The sequence below is a fragment of the Pan troglodytes genome, chromosome 12 (genome assembly GCF_028858775.2).
Source record: "Pan troglodytes isolate AG18354 chromosome 12, NHGRI_mPanTro3-v2.0_pri, whole genome shotgun sequence".
NCBI classification, from domain to species: domain Eukaryota; kingdom Metazoa; phylum Chordata; class Mammalia; order Primates; family Hominidae; genus Pan; species Pan troglodytes.
In genome coordinates, this window is record NC_072410.2 from 26,520,058 (window position 1) to 26,538,485 (window position 18,428).

General features: G+C 55.3%; 1 protein-coding gene across 9 annotated transcripts; it reads right to left on the minus strand.

Moving 5' to 3' along the window:
• Positions 1-419: 419 nt before the first annotated feature.
• On the minus strand, positions 420-16,443 carry ARID5A (AT-rich interaction domain 5A). 9 transcript variants are annotated; one of them, XM_063789602.1, is made up of 8 exons: positions 14,808-15,952; positions 12,452-12,597; positions 5,555-5,670; positions 3,612-3,750; positions 3,266-3,318; positions 2,786-2,883; positions 2,321-2,480; positions 420-1,955 (listed from the first exon to the last, which is right to left on the minus strand). In XM_063789602.1, the coding sequence occupies exons 2-8, from the start codon at positions 12,483-12,485 to the stop codon at positions 741-743; spliced, it is 1,815 nt and encodes a 604-aa protein (XP_063645672.1). In that variant the 5' UTR covers positions 12,486-12,597; positions 14,808-15,952; the 3' UTR covers positions 420-740. The 9 variants fall into 9 exon arrangements, with proteins under 9 accessions (XP_063645672.1, XP_063645670.1, XP_016804468.1 ...); XM_063789600.1 differs by having other exon boundaries at positions 2,786-3,042; positions 14,808-15,949; XM_016948979.4 differs by lacking the exons at positions 12,452-12,597; positions 14,808-15,952 and adding an exon at positions 16,299-16,443.
• Positions 16,444-18,428: the final 1,985 nt, after the last annotated feature.

Consider the following 18,428-nt stretch of genomic DNA (forward strand, 5'->3'; position numbering starts at 1 on the left):
ACGCAGACCAACTCAGGCTTCCTGGTCACACCCCCAACCCCCCAGGGGCACTGGTAACAGCCTGGGGTCCTGCTCAGAGCACGGGAGTCACACAGCCTGTGCAGCCCTCCCCTGCCCCTCCTGCCAGGGGAACCTGGGCAAGTCACCGACCCTCCCAGGACCTCCAATCCCCATCTCCACAATGAGGAAGGCAGCAAGCATTCCCTGAAGCTCAACTAGGAAACTGGACTGAAGGCAAGGACAGATGTTAGAGGCTGCCTAAACGGCAGAGGCTGGGGTTTGCTTTGGGCCCGCTCTTGAGTGGGGTAGTGGCGTTCAGGTCCACCTCCTTGGCCCCCTAATGGCAGCCCCACCCACAAGCTCACCCCCGCCTTGCCTGCCGTTGCAAAGGCCCATACCACACACACCTCAGGGCTACGTGGATTCACACTGGTGTCTTTTTATTGGATTTTCCGTGGGCAACCTGGGTGCTTCGAGCTCTGCTCTGGGGCAGTGGGAGCTGCCCATCCTCTCCCAGCGCCTTATAACAACTGGGTCCTCTGCTCCTGGGCTCAGGCTGCTGCCTTGAGATAAACCCAGTTTTCCCATTGCCTTCTTCTTCACTTGTGCCAGGCTGCCCAGCCAGGGGCATGGCCCGGGTGTCCTGGGTAGCAGGCACTAGTTCAGAGCCCCCTGGCAGCAGTACCTGCCTGTTGTAGGCCCCTGTCGACTCCACAGTGCACACGACACCATGGGCTGGCCTACAGCTTGGTGTTGAGGTGGAAGAAGTGGGGCGCTGCATAGGTTGTGACTGGTGGTGCGTGCCAGGCAGATGAGGCCGGGCAAAGTCTGTGGCGGAGGGCACTGTCGAAGGACGTTGGGGGGAAGTGCATCAGGCCAGCGGCCATGGGCGGGGGGCCTGCAGTGGCCAGGAAGTGGGCCGGGAAGGCCGGGATGACCAGGGGGCTGAAGGGGAGTGCAGCCTGGCCCTTCAAGGGGCCCGGGGTGCCAGTGAAGTTCAGCGGGCAGTGCAGCATGGTGCCCCTGTAGGCCTCTGGGGGCACAGGCCCCAGGGCTGGGCCCAGAAGGCAGGAGACCAGGCCGGACCCTGCAGGTTTGGCCCCACACTTCTTGGCATCCGCCTCCTTAAGAAAGGGAGACACGGCCCGCAGTCTCTTCCCACTGTGGGCAGCACCCTCTTCCTCCAGGCTGCGCTTGCTGCCCAGGCCTGGGCTACTGGGGAAGGTGGGCGGGAGCGTGGGGCTCTCGGCTGGGACCTTGGCCATGGGGGACACCCAGCAGGCTTTGGGCTTGGGGTAGAGGATGCCCTTTCTGGAGCCACCTTTATGGAACGCAGAAGGGCGGTTAGCGTCCCCGCCCCACACCAGCTGGGGCTCTTTCACTGACAGCCCCTCTTTGCCAGGAGGCCCCAATAGCACCCCATCTTTAAGTCTAGAGAAGAAGTCCCTGGGGTGCTGGCTGACAGGCTTCAGCACCTCGGTGGGGTGGGTGTGGAAGCAGCCCTTGAAGATGGGGGCTGCCGGGCAGGGGCCTGCCTGCGCCTCCTCTCTGAGGCTGCCACCTGGGGCCTGCAATCCCTCCTGAGGGGTCAGCCGGTGCCTGGAGTTCTCAGTCAGCCCTTTGGGGCTCTGGGGACTCTCTGGGAGGTGAACAGCTGGGGACGCCTGGGGCTCTGCCCCATGGCGGCAGCCCTCCTCCTGGCACTGCAAGGCCTCCACCTTGCTCACCTGGGCCAGGAGCTTCTTTTTGGCCAGTGGTGACATGATGCCGTGTGTCCCCTTGCAGTAGAAGCTGGATAGGAGCCGCTTGTAGGCCTCAGGACAGCTGCTGGCACCCACAAAGGACACAGAAGACCCAGAGGCCAGGCCCTGCTGTTCTGTGCTGTTCCTGGGGGGCTCCTGGCTGGGAAGTGGTGCTGGGTCAGCAGCATCTGCTTTGGTCTTTCCTGGCATCATCTGGAATGAGAGAAAGTCTTGCCTCAGGACTGCCTGAGCCCCACATCCTGACCTGAGGAGCAAGAGGTGGCACTTTCAGGCCTGCCCAGGTCCCCCGCTAGCCCCTGCAGTCCTCTGTACAGAATTTTCCAAAGGTGCCCTGTCCTCTGAGTGGACACAGCCTCAGGTGCCTGGTGGGTGGGCGCAGGCCGGAGTTCAGAGTCCACTTGCACAACCATCTGTGGAGAACCTGGAACCTTGCAAGTCCCGCCCTGGGTGCAGGTTCTGTGTATTCTGAGCAGACAGCTCCGCGGCCACAGGGAGTTGTGGGGTAGGGGGCTACAAGAGGCAAGGGACAGGGTGGCCCCAGCCAGCCGCAGGCCTACCTGGTCCATGCGCCGCTCCTCCTTGGCCTTCTTCGGCCTCTCGGTGGCCCCATCATCCCCCCTGTTCTCCTTAGCCATCTTGTACTGTTTCCTGGGCTTGGAGGTGGGCAGCGGCTTGTCATCCTCCCCCTTCAGGTGCCGCACGTACGGCAGGACCAGCCTGGTGAGGAACCACGCATGTCCCCCAGGAGGCCGGCGCCCATCCCCTCCCTGGGCCTCTGTAGCCTCCTCTGAGCCCCCTTCCCCGCCGGCGCCGAGGAGGGCCCTCTCCTGGTCCCAAAGCTTCAGCTCCCTCAGTGAGTGCGCCCAGCCAGCCTGGGCTCCCGCAGCTCTGAGGGCGGCACAGCGCTGAGGACGGCGCATACCCTGCCCGCTCCGGGCAGAGTCCACCCGGCCCTCCCGGCAAGGTCGGCCAAAGCCCCGCAGGGTAGGCGGCGTCCAGCACCCGGGCCCGCCCCGCCGTACCTCTCGTAGTGGCGGCGCGTGCACGTGGCCGCGCTGGTGCTGCCTGGGCTGCCCCCCAGCTCGTCGTACACGTTCTTCCAGAGGCGGCGCCCGGTCACCTGCAAGGGCACCTCGTGAGGGCGCGGCCGGCGGGCGCCCCCTGGCGGCGGGGTCCTCGCAGCTCCGGCCGCCCTCGCAGGGACTCGAAGGACTGCAGTTTGGCAGCTGCTCTGCGGCTCCAGCAGCGGCCAGCCGATTCTCTCTCCTAGGGCCATGGACTGCTGGCCCAAGCAGTTTTCCCAACACGGGGCGGGCAGAACAGATGGGGAAGGCTGAAAAGCTGCTTTGAGCAGCAGAGTACCAGCGGGGAAGGCAGGGAGGCAGGGACGCAGGGGTAGGACTGGGGATCCTGGCTCTTCCTCTGTCCAGAGGCAAGGACAGCGCTGCAGGCTCATCCCAGGGATATGCAGTTTGGCAAGGACTGGGAGGTGCCTTCCTTACCAGCTCATAGGCCCCCAGCTTCTCCACTGCTTTGTAGATCTTCCACAGGTTAACTGGGGGAGAGAAGAGCAGGCTGGCCGTCAGTCTCTGTGGGAGGTGGGGACAGCATGCCACCCCTTCCTGGTGCCCTGACAGGCCAGGCACAGACCAGCACACACCCAGCCAGGGCCACTGCAATAGATGGGCAGGCTGTGCCCTGTGCACCCCTGGCCCAGTGGCAGCCTGGAGGGAGGCCTCCTTTCTATCTGCAACCTGGGTCACCCAGAGTGGGAGTGCCTGCCCGATGCCCTGCCTGGGCGGGGTCCCCTGCTGGACCCCCCTCCCTGCCTGCACCCCAGGGACGCACTCTGCTTGAAGCCGAGATGGGGCACCCTCTCGATGGGCGTGTGTCGCTCCTTCATGAACTTGTAGAGGCTGACCAGGAAGGCCTGCTCCTCCTCCCGCTCCTGCTCCTCCTCCCGCTCCCCGCCTGCCTCGGGGGAGTCCTGGGGAGAGAACAGGAGGCATTGGGATGGGCCCCAGTTGGTGGCTGGCTGCTGGGGATGTGCAGAAACCACTGGCTGTAGGAGGAATAAGGTACCTACCCCAACCCCAGTTTCCCAGAGAGCACCTAGCCACTGTACTGGGAGGGAGTGACTGTTCCTGGGTTCGGCAGACACAGGTGTCAGCTCTCAGCACCCCAGGACAGGAGCTAGAGTCCAGGACCTCCCCGGAGGCTGGGTACCCCAGAGCAGCTGGCTCCAGAGGCTGCCACGAGAGCAGTCCCCAGCCTTCTCCAGGCCAGGGTCACTTCTCTGTCTTGTTCTTGATTTGTCCTATTTGTGTCAGCTCCTCCGCCAGACTAGGAACTCCAGGAGGGCAGGCTCAGTGTCCCTGGGACTCCCCCATAACCGCAGAGGGAAAAGCTGAAGGAACAAAGGTGCTTGGTGCTTTCTGGTGCCGTGGGGTTACTCTGTGAGGCCCATGTTCCCCGAGCCTCTGTGTGGCCCCAGCCTGCCGTGCTGAGCACAGGGAGGTGAAGCTCTGGGCTTCAATTGCACACTGCTGTCAGGGGCGCAGGACTTTTGGTTGCGGGTCCCAGAGGGGCAATCTCTGCTGATGCTGTTTATCCAGCGAGTGGCTCGGGGCAGAGAGCCTAGGGCCCATACCCTGCTCAGAGAACAGACAGCTTCCAGGACATAAACCATCTGGACTAGGACAGCACAGACAGCCATGTGTTCCAAAAATATTTGATCCAGCTGGGCACCGTGGCTCACTCCTGTAATCCCAGCACTTTGGGAAGCCGAGGTGGGCAGAGAGATCACTTGAGGTCAGGAGTTTGAGACCAGCCTGGCCAACATGGGGAAATCCCATCTCTACTAAAAATACAAAAATTAGCCAGGCCTGGTAGTGCATGCCTGTAATCCCAGCTACTCGGGAGGCTGAGGCAGAAGAATCATTTGAACCCAGGAGCTGGAGGTTGCAGTGAGCCAAGATTGTGCCACTGCACTCCAGCCTGGGTAACAGTGAGACTCTGTCTAAAAAAAAATAATAATAATTGATTCAAGTTTATTTCAGTGTTTTTACTTTTTTTGTTAGTTGTAAATAGCTTCTGTAATAGCTCAGTGTTTTTAAGGTATTAAAGACCTCTAAGAAGAAACAACATAGGAACTCACATATCACCCATGAAATCATAACATGCTGGGGCCCTGAGGCTGGTCTGTGCAGACCTCAGAAGGAAGGCTCTCTCATAACTGCTCAAGTCAATCTACTCCTCCAGGCCTCTATTCTGAATTCCTGGCAAGCTGCTAAAGACAACTACCATTTGCAACCACTTTTCTGCATGAATCAGGATATTTTTCCAGACTGTGCCACCAAAGCAAATGGCCAAAATGAATGAAAGCCGGGGCCGACTGTGCTCCGAAAAAGCTGCCTGCAGCTCCCCCTTCAGATTCTGTGCTCATCGAAACAGTCTTGCTGGTCTCACCGAGTGACTTTATACGCCCATGTTATGCATCTGAATGAATGGATGTGAATGTGGTTTTACATCATGGGCTGGAGCTTTTGTCTGTTTAATGGATCAGGGTGGTGGGTCATCTTCATTTCAAAAAAGGGTTCTGCTACAAAAACCAAGATTGAAACTCTCTGCCACAGATGACAAGTAAGTCCCCTGGCTGCTGGGCAGGGCCAGGGTAGGAACATATCTCCCTCCTGAGAGCTTGGGGAGTGTCCAGGTTCACCTGGAGGCGGAGCACAGGTGAGGGTGGCAGGGAAGAGTGCCCAGGGAGTCAGCAGAGGGAGTCAACTCACCTCCAGCGAGATGGGGTTCTGGATCCCGTTCTGCTTGCCAGCAGGTTTGGGGGATGCAGGTGGGTCTAGGGCGTCACCCTCCGTGGACTGCTTCCTGTTCCCTTTGACAGGGGCTGCTGCAAGGAGAGAGGGAAGGAGGAAGGAGGAAGGGGTGGGGAGAGAGCATATGAGATGCAAGCAGGGAGGAACAGGAGCACTCTCCCTACTCCCAATCGGAGTTGCCAGAGGGTGCCAGTGCAGGGGCTCACTCCTGTGATCCCAGCACTTTGGGAGGCCCAGGCAGGCGATGACCTGAGGTCAGGAGTTCAAGACCTGTCTGGGCAATGTAGTGAGACCCCGTCTCTATTATTAAAAAAAAAAAGAATTGGCCAGGGGGAAGGGGTGTGTCCCTGGCTGCACATAGGCTACATGCACACACACACACACACACACACACACACACACACACACACACACAGGCCCTCCTCCCCGCTCCCCTACAACCCGCTGCATCCGCTCCACACCTGCCCCTTTTCTTTCCTCTGCTCTAGCTATCTCCCCACATCTTTGAAGGAAACACAAAACCACCTTGAGGTCAAGTCACAGGAGGCCGGGGTTGGCTGTGGTGCTTGGGGAAATCCTGTCTCCAAAATCTGCCCCATGCTCAGACACAGAGTTGAGAAGCAGCTTAGTCTCACTGGAGAGCTAAAGGATCCCATGGCTGTGGCCCCAAAGCAACACAGGGGTCCCTGGGTAGTAGTTCCTCTGGGAATATTCAGGAATATCTGACCTTTCCCTGAGCATCTGCAGAGTTCTAACTGCCCTAATAAGGCCACATGCTCTCCTCACCTACAAGGGTCCTGGTGACCCCTCAGGTCTCTGCTGACAAGTGCCTTCCTCTGGGTGGCCTCCTCTGGCCCCTGGCCACGGGCAGCTCCTCCCTCGCCCTAGGCTACTCACAGCCATCCTGGCTGAACTGCCTGTGGCTCCTGGGGCTCCCTGATAGTTGGGTGAGGCTTCCCATACCCCACACAGCAGGTGCCAAGCTGGAATGAGCAAGGCTCACAACAACCCTGCGTGGTGGGCAGGAGAAGCCATGGGCTGTATTTTACTAAGAGCCACCATGTGCTGATGGTTGCAAAAACGCAACACCTCTGCCACTGCAAAAACCACAACCACTGGAAACTGCCTGAGGCCACACAGCAGGCTGGCAGCAGATACCAGACCAGGAACCCACGTCTTCTGACAACCTTTTCTTTCTGTCCTTTGTTCTTTTGTTAATCAAGTATGAATTGGTTCACTCCCTCCCAGGACATCCTTATTGTTAGGAACCTATGAGATTTCCCTTCCATCCCAGACAGAAAAAGAATCTCCTCAGGAACAAGAAACCCAAACCAGTGTAAGCCAGGGGCCAGTGGTACTCAGAGGCACAGGGTAGAATCCTTGGCCACTGAGTGGTCCTGCTTTGGTAGGTGTTCTTATGTCTTGCCTCCATGTTGATGGCTGCTGACTGATTTCAGGGTGGTGGTTTCTTGGGCTGGGGTGACTGTGGCAATTTCTTAAAATAAGACAACAATGAAGTTTGCCACATCCATTAACTCTTTTTTTTTTTTTTTTTTTTGAGACAGAATCTTGCTCTGTTGCCCAGGCTGGAGTGCAGTGGCGTGATCTTGGCTCACTGCAATCTTCGCCTCCCAGGTTCAAGTGATTCTTCTGCCTCAGCCTCCCGAGTAGCTGGGACTACAGGTGCGTGCCACTAAGCCTGGCTAATTTTTGTATTTTTAGTAGACGGGGTTTCACCATATTGGCCAGGCTGGTCTCAAACTCCTGACCTCATGATCCGCCCACCTCGGCCTCCCAAAGTGCTGGGATTACAGGCATGAGCCACTGCACCTGGCAACTCTTCCTTTCATGAAAGATTTCTCCATGGCATGCATGTGATGCTATTTTTGACAGCATTTTATCCACAGCAAAACTTTCAAAACTGATGTCCATCCTCTCAAACCCTGCTGCTGCTTTATCAACTAAGTTTCTGTAACATTCTAAATCCTTTGTTGTCATTTTGACAATGTTCACAGCATCTTCGCCAGTAGATTCCACCTCAAGAAGCCACTTTAGGATGGGCGCGGTGGCTCACGCCTGTAATCCCAGCACTTTGGGGGCCAAGGTGGGCGGATCACCTGAGGTCAGGAGTTTGAGACCAGCCTGGCCAACGTGGCAAAACCCTGTCTCTACTAAAAACACAAAAGTCAGCTGGGTGTGGTGGCAGGTCCCAGTAGTCCCAGCAACTCGGGAGGCTGAGGCAGGAGAATCCTTTGAACCTAGGAGGCGGAGGCTGCAGTGAGCTGAGATTACTCCACTGTACTCCAGTCTGGGCGATGGAACAAGACTCTGTCTCAAAAAAAAAAAAAAAAAAAAAAAAAACCAAAAGAAAAGGAAAAGAAAAGAAAAGGAAAGAAAAAAGAGAAGAAAAAAAGTCACTTTCTTTGCCCACCCATAAAAAGCAACTCCTCATCCACTCAAGTTTGATCATGAGATTGCAGCAATTCAGTCTCATCCTCAAGCTCTGCTTCTAACTCTAGTTCTCTTGCTGGTTCCACTGCATCTGCAGTGTCTTCTCCACTGAAGTCTTGAAGCCCTCAAAGTCATCCAGGAAGGTTGGAATCAAATTCTCCCAAATGCTTGGATATTTTGACCTCCTCCCACGAACCACAAATGTACCTGAAATGCTCTCCGGAGGTTTTCAATGTATTTTGCCCGGATCCATCAGAGGAATCACTATCTATGGCAGCTACAGCCTTACAAAATGTATTTCTTAAATAATAAGACTTGAAACTTAAAATTATTCCTTGATCCTTGGCTCTAGAATAAATGTTGTGCTAGCAGGCATGAAAACAACATGCAGCTCCTAGTACATTTTCATCAGCGCTCTTGCATGACCGGTTGCCTTGTCAATGAACAATAATATTTTGAAAGGAATCCTTTTTTCTGAGCAGTAGGTCTCAACAGTTGGCTTAAAATACTCAGTAAACCATGTTATAAACAGATGTGCTGTCATCCAGGCTTTGTTATTTCATTTTTAGAACACAGAGTGAGTAGATTTACCATAATTCTTAAAGGTTCTAGGTTTTTTGGAATGATAAATGAGCACTGGCTTCAACTTAAAGTCACCAGTACCAGCTGCATTAGCCCCTAACAAGAGAGTCAGCCTGTCTTTTGAAGCCATGCATTGACTTCTCCTTAGCTATGAAAGTCCTAGATGACATCTTCTTCTGATACAAAGCTGTTTCATCTACATGGAAAATCTGTGGTAGTGTGGCCACCTTCATCAATGATCTTAGCTGGATCTTCTGGATAAATTGCTGCAGCTTCTACACCAGCCCTGGTTGATTCGCCTTGCACTTTTATGTGATGGTGATGGCGTCTTTCCTTAAACCTCATGAAGCAACCTCTGCTAGCTTCCAACTTTTCTTCTGCAGCTTCCTCACCTCTCTCAGCCTTCACAGCATTGGAGATTTAGAGCCTTGGTCTGGATTAGGCTTTGGCTTAAGGGAATGTTATGGCTTGTTGGATCTTCTATCCAGACTTCTCAAACTTTCTCCATTATCAGCAATAAGGCTGTTTTGCTTTACCATGCGTGTTCACTGGAATAGCACTTCTGATTTCCTTCAATAACTTTTCCTTGGCATTCACAACTTGACAAACTGGTGCAAGAGGCCTAGCTTTCGGCCTATCTGGGCTTTCGACCTGCCTTCCTCACTAAGTTTAATTATTTCTAGTTTTTTTATTTAAAAGTAAAGACCTGTAACCCCTCCTTTCACTTGAACACTTAAAGACCATTGTAGGACTGTTAATTGGCCCAGTTTCAATATTGTTGTGCCTTAGGCAACAGGGAGGCCAAAGAAGAGAAAGAGAGGAAGAGAGATGGGGAATGCTGGTCGATGGAGCAGGTGGAGGAGGAGCACACATAACATTTATCGATTTAGTTCACTGTCTTTGTGGGTGGGGTTCATGGTACCCCAAAACAATGACAATAGTAACATCAAAGATCACTGATCACAGATCACCATAACAGATATAATAATGAAAAAGTTTGAAATGTTGTAAGAATCACCAAAATGTGACACCGAGACACAAAGTGAGCACATGCTGTTAAAAAATGGCATCGATAGCCTTGCTTGATGCCGGGTTGCCACAAACCTTCAATGAGTAAAAAATGCTGTATTTGTGAAGTACAATAAAGCAAAGCATGATAGAGCAAGGTGTGCCTGTACATTCTCTCCCTCAGTCCCGGAGGAATTCCATTTTAAAGAGGGGGAATCTGAAGCCAGAATGGTTATGGGTAAGTTGCTTGCCTCCCTGGGGGACCAGGATTCAAAACAAAGTCTGATTCTGGTCCAGTGGCTGCTGTGGTTATCAACATTTGCAAGGCCTTCATGAAGAGTCCAAGTAAGCCTGGAGAGAAACCAGTCCTAAGGCTTGTCAAAGAGAAAGAGACCAGGGCCACCCTCTTGGGCTAGCCTCTGACCCACCAGTCTCCAGAAATCCTGGGTACTAACAAGTGACCCAGCAGACTGATGCCTTTCCAACCAAGTCCTCTGTGACTCTGTGCTTCAGTCTTCCCTGCTATGAAATGGGAGAGGAAGATCCTTGAGTTCTTTGCTAGCTATCCGTGAATTCCTGAAGTCTTCCAGGTCCAGAAGCACCTCCTCCACTGGCTCTTCTCCCACTGCCTGCTACCCTTAGCTCACACATCCCCTCCCCTCATTCCTGCTGCCCCAGAGCCTCGGCATCGACAGACCCTCTCCATGTCTTCCTTGGTGTGACTGGGGCTTCTTAGTCACAGACTTGCTATGTGACCCTTGGCAAGTCGCTGCACCTTGGGCTTCAGAAAAATACAGTGGTTAGACAGGGCCCATCAGAATCACCTGGAGGAGCACAATGCTCTGGCCCCATCCTCAGAGTCTGATTTAAGGTCCAAGGTGGGGCAGCAGGGTTTAAAGCTCCCCAGGGCATCCCAGTGGGCAGCCAGGTTGTGAGCCACAGGGCGAGAGGGGCCCTAGTCCCTTCTGCATGGTTCAGAGTTTGCAAGCTCTGCCTGGACCACACCGGGGGAAAATCTCCTGGAGTTGGGTGCTCGTGTTACCTGGAAAGGAGGTCACCAATCCGAGCTGTTTAACCCCAGATGGGAAAGGGATTAGAGCTGTCGCCTTAAGCCACAAAGGGAAACATTCTATCTCTGTGTCCAGCTGAGTCCCCAGATGAACTCGGTCTCCATTCTCAGGGTTAGTGCTCTGTCCTGCCAGGGCCCTCTGGGTTGCAGGCCTTTGGGCCCCCACTTCTGCAGCATTAGATGAGCAAGAAGGGAGAGTCCTCTCCCCCTTGGTCTCCAGGGTGCCCTCTGTCTTGTCCCTGGCTGCCCTAATCCCTCCCTTTCCCTGATCATTCACAGATCAGGGTTATATTTGTAAAAGGGGTTCTGCTATAAAAAATAAGCTTGAAACCCGCTGCCATAGATGTTGGGCCATGCAGGTCCAGCGTTGGGAGGTAGAGAGCTGGGAGCCAGGCAGGCAGGACCTGCGTGGTGGGGTGGGCCCTCTCCTGGCTCTGTGGAGGAGGGAAAAGGCTTATGGAGCTGGAGGCCCCGTCTCCCAGCCCCACTCAGCCCACAGGCAGGAGAAACCCACTTGCCCCTGATAGCTGCTGCTGCTGCTGTGAGCCACCGCACTACTGCCTTGTTCCCAGCCTGTGTGTGCAGATTCTTTTCTGGCACAATGCCTTACATGTTTTATTTGTAACAGAAGTGGGGGATCAAATGCAAAAAAGAAAACTGCTCTCCATAAGAATGTCATCCAGACTTCACCTTTCTCCATCCAGCAAGCAATAATGATGATGATGGTGATTATTGTCTCATTACTCACTTGTAACACATCTGGAATCTATTCCAGTATACAGGATGAAATAGGGATCCTAGCCATACTTTCCCCTCATTGGTTGGGGGTCCCAGTGAGTAGCCTCCTCCCCCAATGGTGTAAAATGCTACTTTCCCCATAATGTCAGTGCTTATAAGGAACACATCTGGGACTATTTCTGGACTTTCTATTCTGTTTCATCCATGGTGGGATGCTAGGACCTGTGCACACTGTTTTAATTTTTGTAGCTTTATAAAACAACTTACTATCCAGAGAGCAAGTTGCCCAATATTACTCTTCTTTTAAAAATATTCCATCTGAACTTTGGGATAATTCTGTAACATTCCCTTTAAAAAAAAACAAAAACAAAAACACTTTGGGAGGCCGAGGCGGGCAGATCATGAGGTCAAGAGATCGAGACCATCCTGGCCAACATGGTGAAACCTCGTCTCTACTAAAAATACAAAAATTAGCTGGGCGTGGTGGCGCATGCCCGTAGTCCCAGCTACTCAGGAGGCTGAGGCAGGAGAATCGCTTGAACCCAGGAGGTGGAGGTTGCAGTGAGCTGAGCTCGCGCCACTGCACTCCAGCCTGGCGACAGAGCGAGATTCCTTCTCAAAAAAAAAAAAAAAAAAAAAAAAAAAAAAAAGCCAGGTGCGGTGGCTCACTTTGGGAGGCCAAGGCAGGCAGATCACTTGAGGTAAGGAGTTCGAGACCAGCCTGGCCAACATGGTGAAACCCCATCTCCACTACAAATACAAAAATTAGCGGGCGTGGTGGCACACGCCAATAATCCCAGCTACTCGGGAGGCTGAGGCAGGAGAATTGCTTGAACCCAGGAGGTGGAGGTTGCAGTGAGCTGAGATTAGGCCACTGCACTCCAGCCTGGGTGACAGAGACTCCGTCTCCAAAACAAACAAACAAACAAACAAACAAACAAAAAACCCCCACTACCGGGGCTTTGATTGCATTTAAATTTAGAAACTACTTTGAGGAGAAATAATACCTTTACAGTATTGCATCTTTCTTTTCAGGACCATGTGTCTCCATAATTCAGGTTTCCCTCTGCAGTCCTCAGAAGTTCCTTCTTAAAAAGCCCCTGTGCTTTCTTGGGGAGGTTTATTCCTAGTTTGTTCCTTGAGTTTTGTGCAGCTAGAAAATGGTGTTAGAAAAACCCTGATAACAGTAGTTCACTCCACAAAAGCCCCCCTGCGATTTCCTCATTTCACTGCTGGGAAGAGGGCCGAGGCAGGCTAGGTGGCTGCGCCAGAAGATGAGCCTGGGCTCCTAGTGACCCAGTCCCTCACTAGGCAGAGAGGGGGTGCGGCAGGGTGCTGGGCAGGAGGATTGCGTGAGGCTCTTCCTGTGCTATGAGTCTGATTTCTTTCCAACTCCATAGCTCCTGTCTGAGTCAAGCTCAACTCCCAGATCCTAAAACTCCAGCACTGAAGATGTTAGTCTGTCACTGCCTCCAGTAGAGGATGCTCCCATAGGTCTACTTGTTCTCAAGTTACATGCTCCACCGACTCAAATCAGTGCCCTGGCTGGTGTGGGCTAGGCATCTCATACAACATTGCTTTGCTGAATCTTCCCAGCCATCCAGATATAACAGATATAATGTCTGAGGCTCAGAGAACTTCAGTAACTTGCCTGGGGCCACAGAGCTTATCCATGGCAGAGCTGGGATTCAGAACCAGGGTAGTCTGACTCCTGAGAGACGATGATCCCTGAGAGCTAGAGATTTTTTTCTTTCTAATGGGAGCAGGGAGACCTCAAGTTCCTTATCTGTGCTCAGAGGATGCAAACTTGTCCCCTTTCCCCAAGTAGATGTGCAGTTTCCCAGCACATCGCTCCTGACACTCTGCTAACAAGAGCAGGTCTGTGTTGACTGCTAAGGCATCCAGGCTCAGGGATGGGAGGGGGCTGGTCAGAGAGCTGGGCAGCAGCGGGGAGAGGGGGAGGGCCGGGAAGGGGCATGGCCCCCACACTCTATGAATCAACTTCCCTGGCCTGGGTGGGGGAGGGCCCAGAGGACCCACCATCTTTGAATAAGGGGTGTTATCTCCATAATCTTGAGGAAGGAGGAAAGACCTGTTGATACCTACTGAGATTCCATTTAAAAAACTGCTACCTGTTACCTGAGAGAGTAGGGGGCCAGCTCTGGCCAGGGCCCAACCAACCTGGCGAAGCAAAGGCAGGTATGCAAAGGCAGGAAGGTGAAGGCAGTCGGGCGGTGGTTGAGAGTCACTGAAGACAAACTTAAGATGTCTCACGGGGCTTAGCCAGGACTAGAAGGTAGCTATGGGGCCAGGCAGTGGGTGGATGTGGGGAAGTCAGTGGGCCCCTGCCCTGCCAGACATCAAGCTGGAAGCAGATGAAAGTGGGCCAAGAGGACAGATGGGGCAAGGGGTTCCAGCACTGCATGGCTGCACCTCTTACCAAGTTGGTCACTGGTTCTGTATCTCCCTTTCCCCATCTACAAGATGGGCGTGCTAGACTCAATGTGCCCAATGTTCTCAGCAGAAAAAAGTGAGAAGAGAAAGGAGGCTTCCCCCACAAACCACAGCCAGGCTCAGTGAGAAGATCAGAGGCCTGCCTGTCCTGCTCCCTCCCCAAGGCACCTCGCTGCCCAGCAGGTGCTCCGGAAACATCAGCCTCCTGGGTGCAGGATGAGCGCAATGGACTTACAGACCCCTGTTGCCCAGAGAGGGGCAGTGACTAGTACAAGGCCACACAGCTCTCAAGTTTAAGGGTCTGCTGGAGGCACACACCCCTTTCCTTCTCTCCCTCCCCATCTTTCTGCTGCCCGCCCCACTCACCCTGGGTGTGATGGGAAGGAAGTGACACTTCCTTTCATGAAAAGTCACCGACTGGGAACACTGCGTCAATTACCACAATAATGGTAACAGCAGCCTCAATAACAACCAGCAGACGCCGCCCCGCCCCCTCGGCTGAGGTTGTTGGCTTAAGTTTCTCTAAGCTTGAGCTGGAGCAAAACAAAGACAGCCTTTGAAGCGGCGAAACGGCCGGTCCACTCGGCAGCCCGGGAGCGGCGGCCAGGCCGAGTCTACGCGAGCTTGCTCCAGCAGTTTGGGGAGGGGGGCCTGCCAAGTGTTGAGCTGGAGCCAGCAGTGAGAAGAAACGCGATGGGCCTGGGACCCCCACTCCCTAACAGGGCACAGGTGCAGCTCAAGCCACAGCCCAACCTCAGTACCTCAGCTTGGGGGAGGGCGAGAGAGACAGGGTCTGGGAGCAGCTGAGGCCACAAGAGCCACCAGAGGGTACAGAAAGGGAAGGAGGTGCGGGGGACACTGAATGTGAGGCTACCAACTTCCAAGCCCCATTCTCCCCGTCCCTCTTACCGGGCTCTGGGATGTCCTAAAAGCCCCAGTTCCAGGATGGGACTGTCCCTCCCCACTGAGTCTGGGCCACATTTGGTGGTGACGGACAGTGAGAGCTCCTCAGATGGTTTCGTGTGTTCCCATTTCACCTACGGGGCAGAGGCTCAGAGGTGCCAGTTGACGTCTCTCAACTGTAGAAGCATATTATCGGAGGCCCTTTCTACCTCTGCCACACCAAGTTCTAGGTCCCAGGCGGGTCCCTAAGGCCTGGATTGGGCTCTGAGCACTGCTGCGGGGTGAAGCCCTCGAGCCCCGACCTCCCACCCCTCCTGTGCTCTAGCGTTGCCTGTAGGCGCAGTGACGCCACCGTGCGTGTGGGCTCCCACCAGAGGAGCCCGGGTGGGGCAAGAGGCACCTGTTGTCCTCCCCTGGGGCCCGCGGAGCACTCCTTACTGGCCCAAGACTCTGCAAACAAAGGGACACTGGACCCGCAGCGCCTTGGGACCCCCTGGGCCCTCGGGGGTCCTGCACCGCGCAAGCCCCACCACGCCGGCGCTGGGCGGAGCGTGACGCGACCCCAGCCCGGGCGACCCCTAGACACCGCGGAGGGACGGAGCGCGGGCCCGGGTTGGCCCGCAGCTCCCGCCGAGCGCGAAGCCGGGCATCGCCTGCAAGCTCGTAGCCCACGCTCTTGCCCTCTTCCCCCGACGCTCCCCAGCCGCCACCCCGTCCCTTCTGCAGACCGAGGGAAGACAAGGGGACACACAAGGGACAGGAGAGGAGAGCAACCAGGGAAGCGACCCCTCTCCTGCGGGGCTGCGGCGGGTGGGCGGAGAGACAGGAGAGGAAAAGAGAGAAGGGAAGAGAAGGAAGGGGCAGGGGGCGAGAAGCCGGGCTCCCCGGACCATCGGCGCAGCCCGCGGCCGAAAGAGGAACAGTGGAGCCTACAAAGCGCATTGAGCAAGTTCTTCACACCCGCGCAGCCCCTTTCAGGAAACGGCGGCCGCAGAGGAAAGGGCCGCGCGCTCCGGACCCGGAGTCTGTGCCCGGCGGCGCCGCGGTTCTGAAACCTGCGGGATGTCACGGGGCGGAGGGGCGGCTGCCGACAGCTGTCACAACAAATTAGCTGAGCCCAGCTCGAGGTGGAAACCGCAGCAGGAAGTGGGACGACAGAGCCGTACCGGGCTCGGCATATTTCAGGCAAGAGACGGCGAAAAGAGTTTCGAGATAAACGCCCGGGAAGCCCCTGGCCGCCAAAACTTTTTGTCTTTCCTTTTCTCGAAGCTCGCGCGGACGCCCAGCCTCACCCCTTCCGCGCCGGCCGGGGAGCGCTGAAGCCGCGGGCCGGGCTCGCTCCCCTTGGCCCGCGCCCCGAAACCCACCCCGGGCCCCTCTCCGCCCCACACAGCGCACCGACTGCCACGAGGGCTGGAGGGGACCCGACGCCGGCACCTTGAACCTCCCTACAGGGCCGCCGAGCCCCTGTCCGGGCCGCGCCGCAGAGCCGCTTACCCATGGCCCGGAGAGGTCCCGCGGCGCCCGCCCCGAGACCCTCAGCGCGCGGCTGTCCGGACCCCGCGCTCTCTGAGATACTGGCTCGCGGCGCGGCCCGCCGGCCACCTCCCCGCAGTCCCGCCCCGTCCCGCCCCTGCTCGCCCCACTCCGGGCTTCCATTGGTAAGCCCGGCTTCGTCGCGCGGAGAAGGCGGGGGGCGGGGACCGCCCTTGAGCCCGGGGACCTCTGGGAATTGTAGTGCGCGCCCCTCGCCTCTAGGCTTTCAGAGTGGAGCCCCTGGAATAGGCTCCTCACCTAGAGGAGCGGAGGTAGGACCCCCAGGAATCATTGCTGCCTTGTGCCTCAGTTTCCCTGGAGGCAAAACTAGAGCCTTGGAAAAAGCCTCCTTGCTTTCAGCAGAGCACTGAGGGCTCTGTGGAGCGAGCAAAGTGCTTCTGACTTTGATTTGAAAGTGGCCCTGTGCATTTCCCAGTCCCCACCTAGCCCAGCAAAGAAGGCCAGGTGAGGCCGGGAGCGGCGGCTCACGCCTGGAATCCCTGCTTTGGGAGGCGGAGGCGGGAGGATCACTTGAGCCCAGAAGGTCGAGGCTGCAGTGTGTCTTGATCACACCACTGCACTCTATCCTGGATCCTGGGCAATAGACGGAGACCCTGCCTCCAAAAAAAAAAAAAAAAAAAGGAGAGGTGGTTAGTGTGAGCTAGACAAGGACCAAACTAGTAAATCCTTGGCCTAGGCTCTGTGGCCAGGCCTGCCAGTAATAGTCAATGTCCACACACATAATGCAGACAGAGTGTGGCAGCTACAAGCTGAGTAGTCCAAAGAAGGGGCATGAGTTCAGGCTGTGGGAGGTGGGAATGAGGCCTAGGGTGAATGGAGGCAGGAGGAGGTGCCCAGCCAGCCATAGCAGCAACCTGGACCTGTGCAGGCCAAAGAGGAAGAAACAGAGGCTCAGGGTTTCAGTCTCAGCAGGTGGCTAGCTAGGATGGGAACCCTGTTCCTAGCACATAGAAGCTACACAAAAATCTTTGTTGATGAATTTTAATACCCATAATAGCTCTATGCACTTGACACCATCATTGTCCTCATTTTATAGGGTAAAACTGAGGTCTGAGAGATTAGCTCAAGTAGCACAGCTGGTAGGTGTTGGAGCCAGAGCTAGACCCAGGAAGAGGAGCCCTCATACCCAGGCATCCCGCCACCCACTTTGCACCCATTACTAACCACTCATCATTCTGGTGCCCCTCCTCACACTAAACGAAGGGACCAGGGCTGCAGTTTGGTGAACCTGAAACCCTGGCCCTTACCCTTTGGCCCTGGGATGGAAGATGTCTGCAGGCTCAGTCTAGAGCAGACGACCCTGTGGGATCTGCAGGATAAATCCCCTGTCTACCTCATAATGGGTTGGCTTGTAAGAGCCAGCACCTGTAGAATTGGTAATAGACACCCAGAACAATCATAATGGTAATTATAACAATGCATCCCACTTTGGCAAGTTTACAAGCCACTTTCCCCTCCAGGAAAGCTAAGGCTGTGGTGGAAGACACTATGATGGGATGCCATCAGGAAGCACCTTTGTCCATTCTGGAAGCATTGATTGGCAGGCACTATGCCCAAGGTTGGGGATGGAGCTCTGGATGCAGCCCCCGGGGTCACAATCTAGGCCAACCCCTCACTTGTGGGTTGGATACCCCTAATGACAAGGAACTCACTATCTTATAAGACAGCAGCTCATCCCACCAAGAGTTAGGGTTATTCTGCCATCCGGGCAGCTGGGCACATTCTGACAGACAAGGGCTGTTGTGCAAAGCCTCAGCAAGTCAACACCTGCCTGTGCCAGCCTGGGAACGATAGGATCTAAATTTAATTGCTTCCTGAGGCAACTGTTTGCAATAGAAAGTAATTTACAATGGCCAGTAAATCCTGCAGAAAACAGACATCTCCATTCGTCTGGCTAAAAGCATAAACACTTCCATTGCTCAAGCCTCCATCTCACACACCTCCACTCCGGCCCAAAGCCACCCTCCTCCTGCACCCTCCAACCACAGGATCCCAGGCCAGGACGCCTCTGTGCCTACAGAGGGGGTCAGCTAGCCCCTCAGTGTCCTGGTGTCTCTGTGTGTGTCTTAA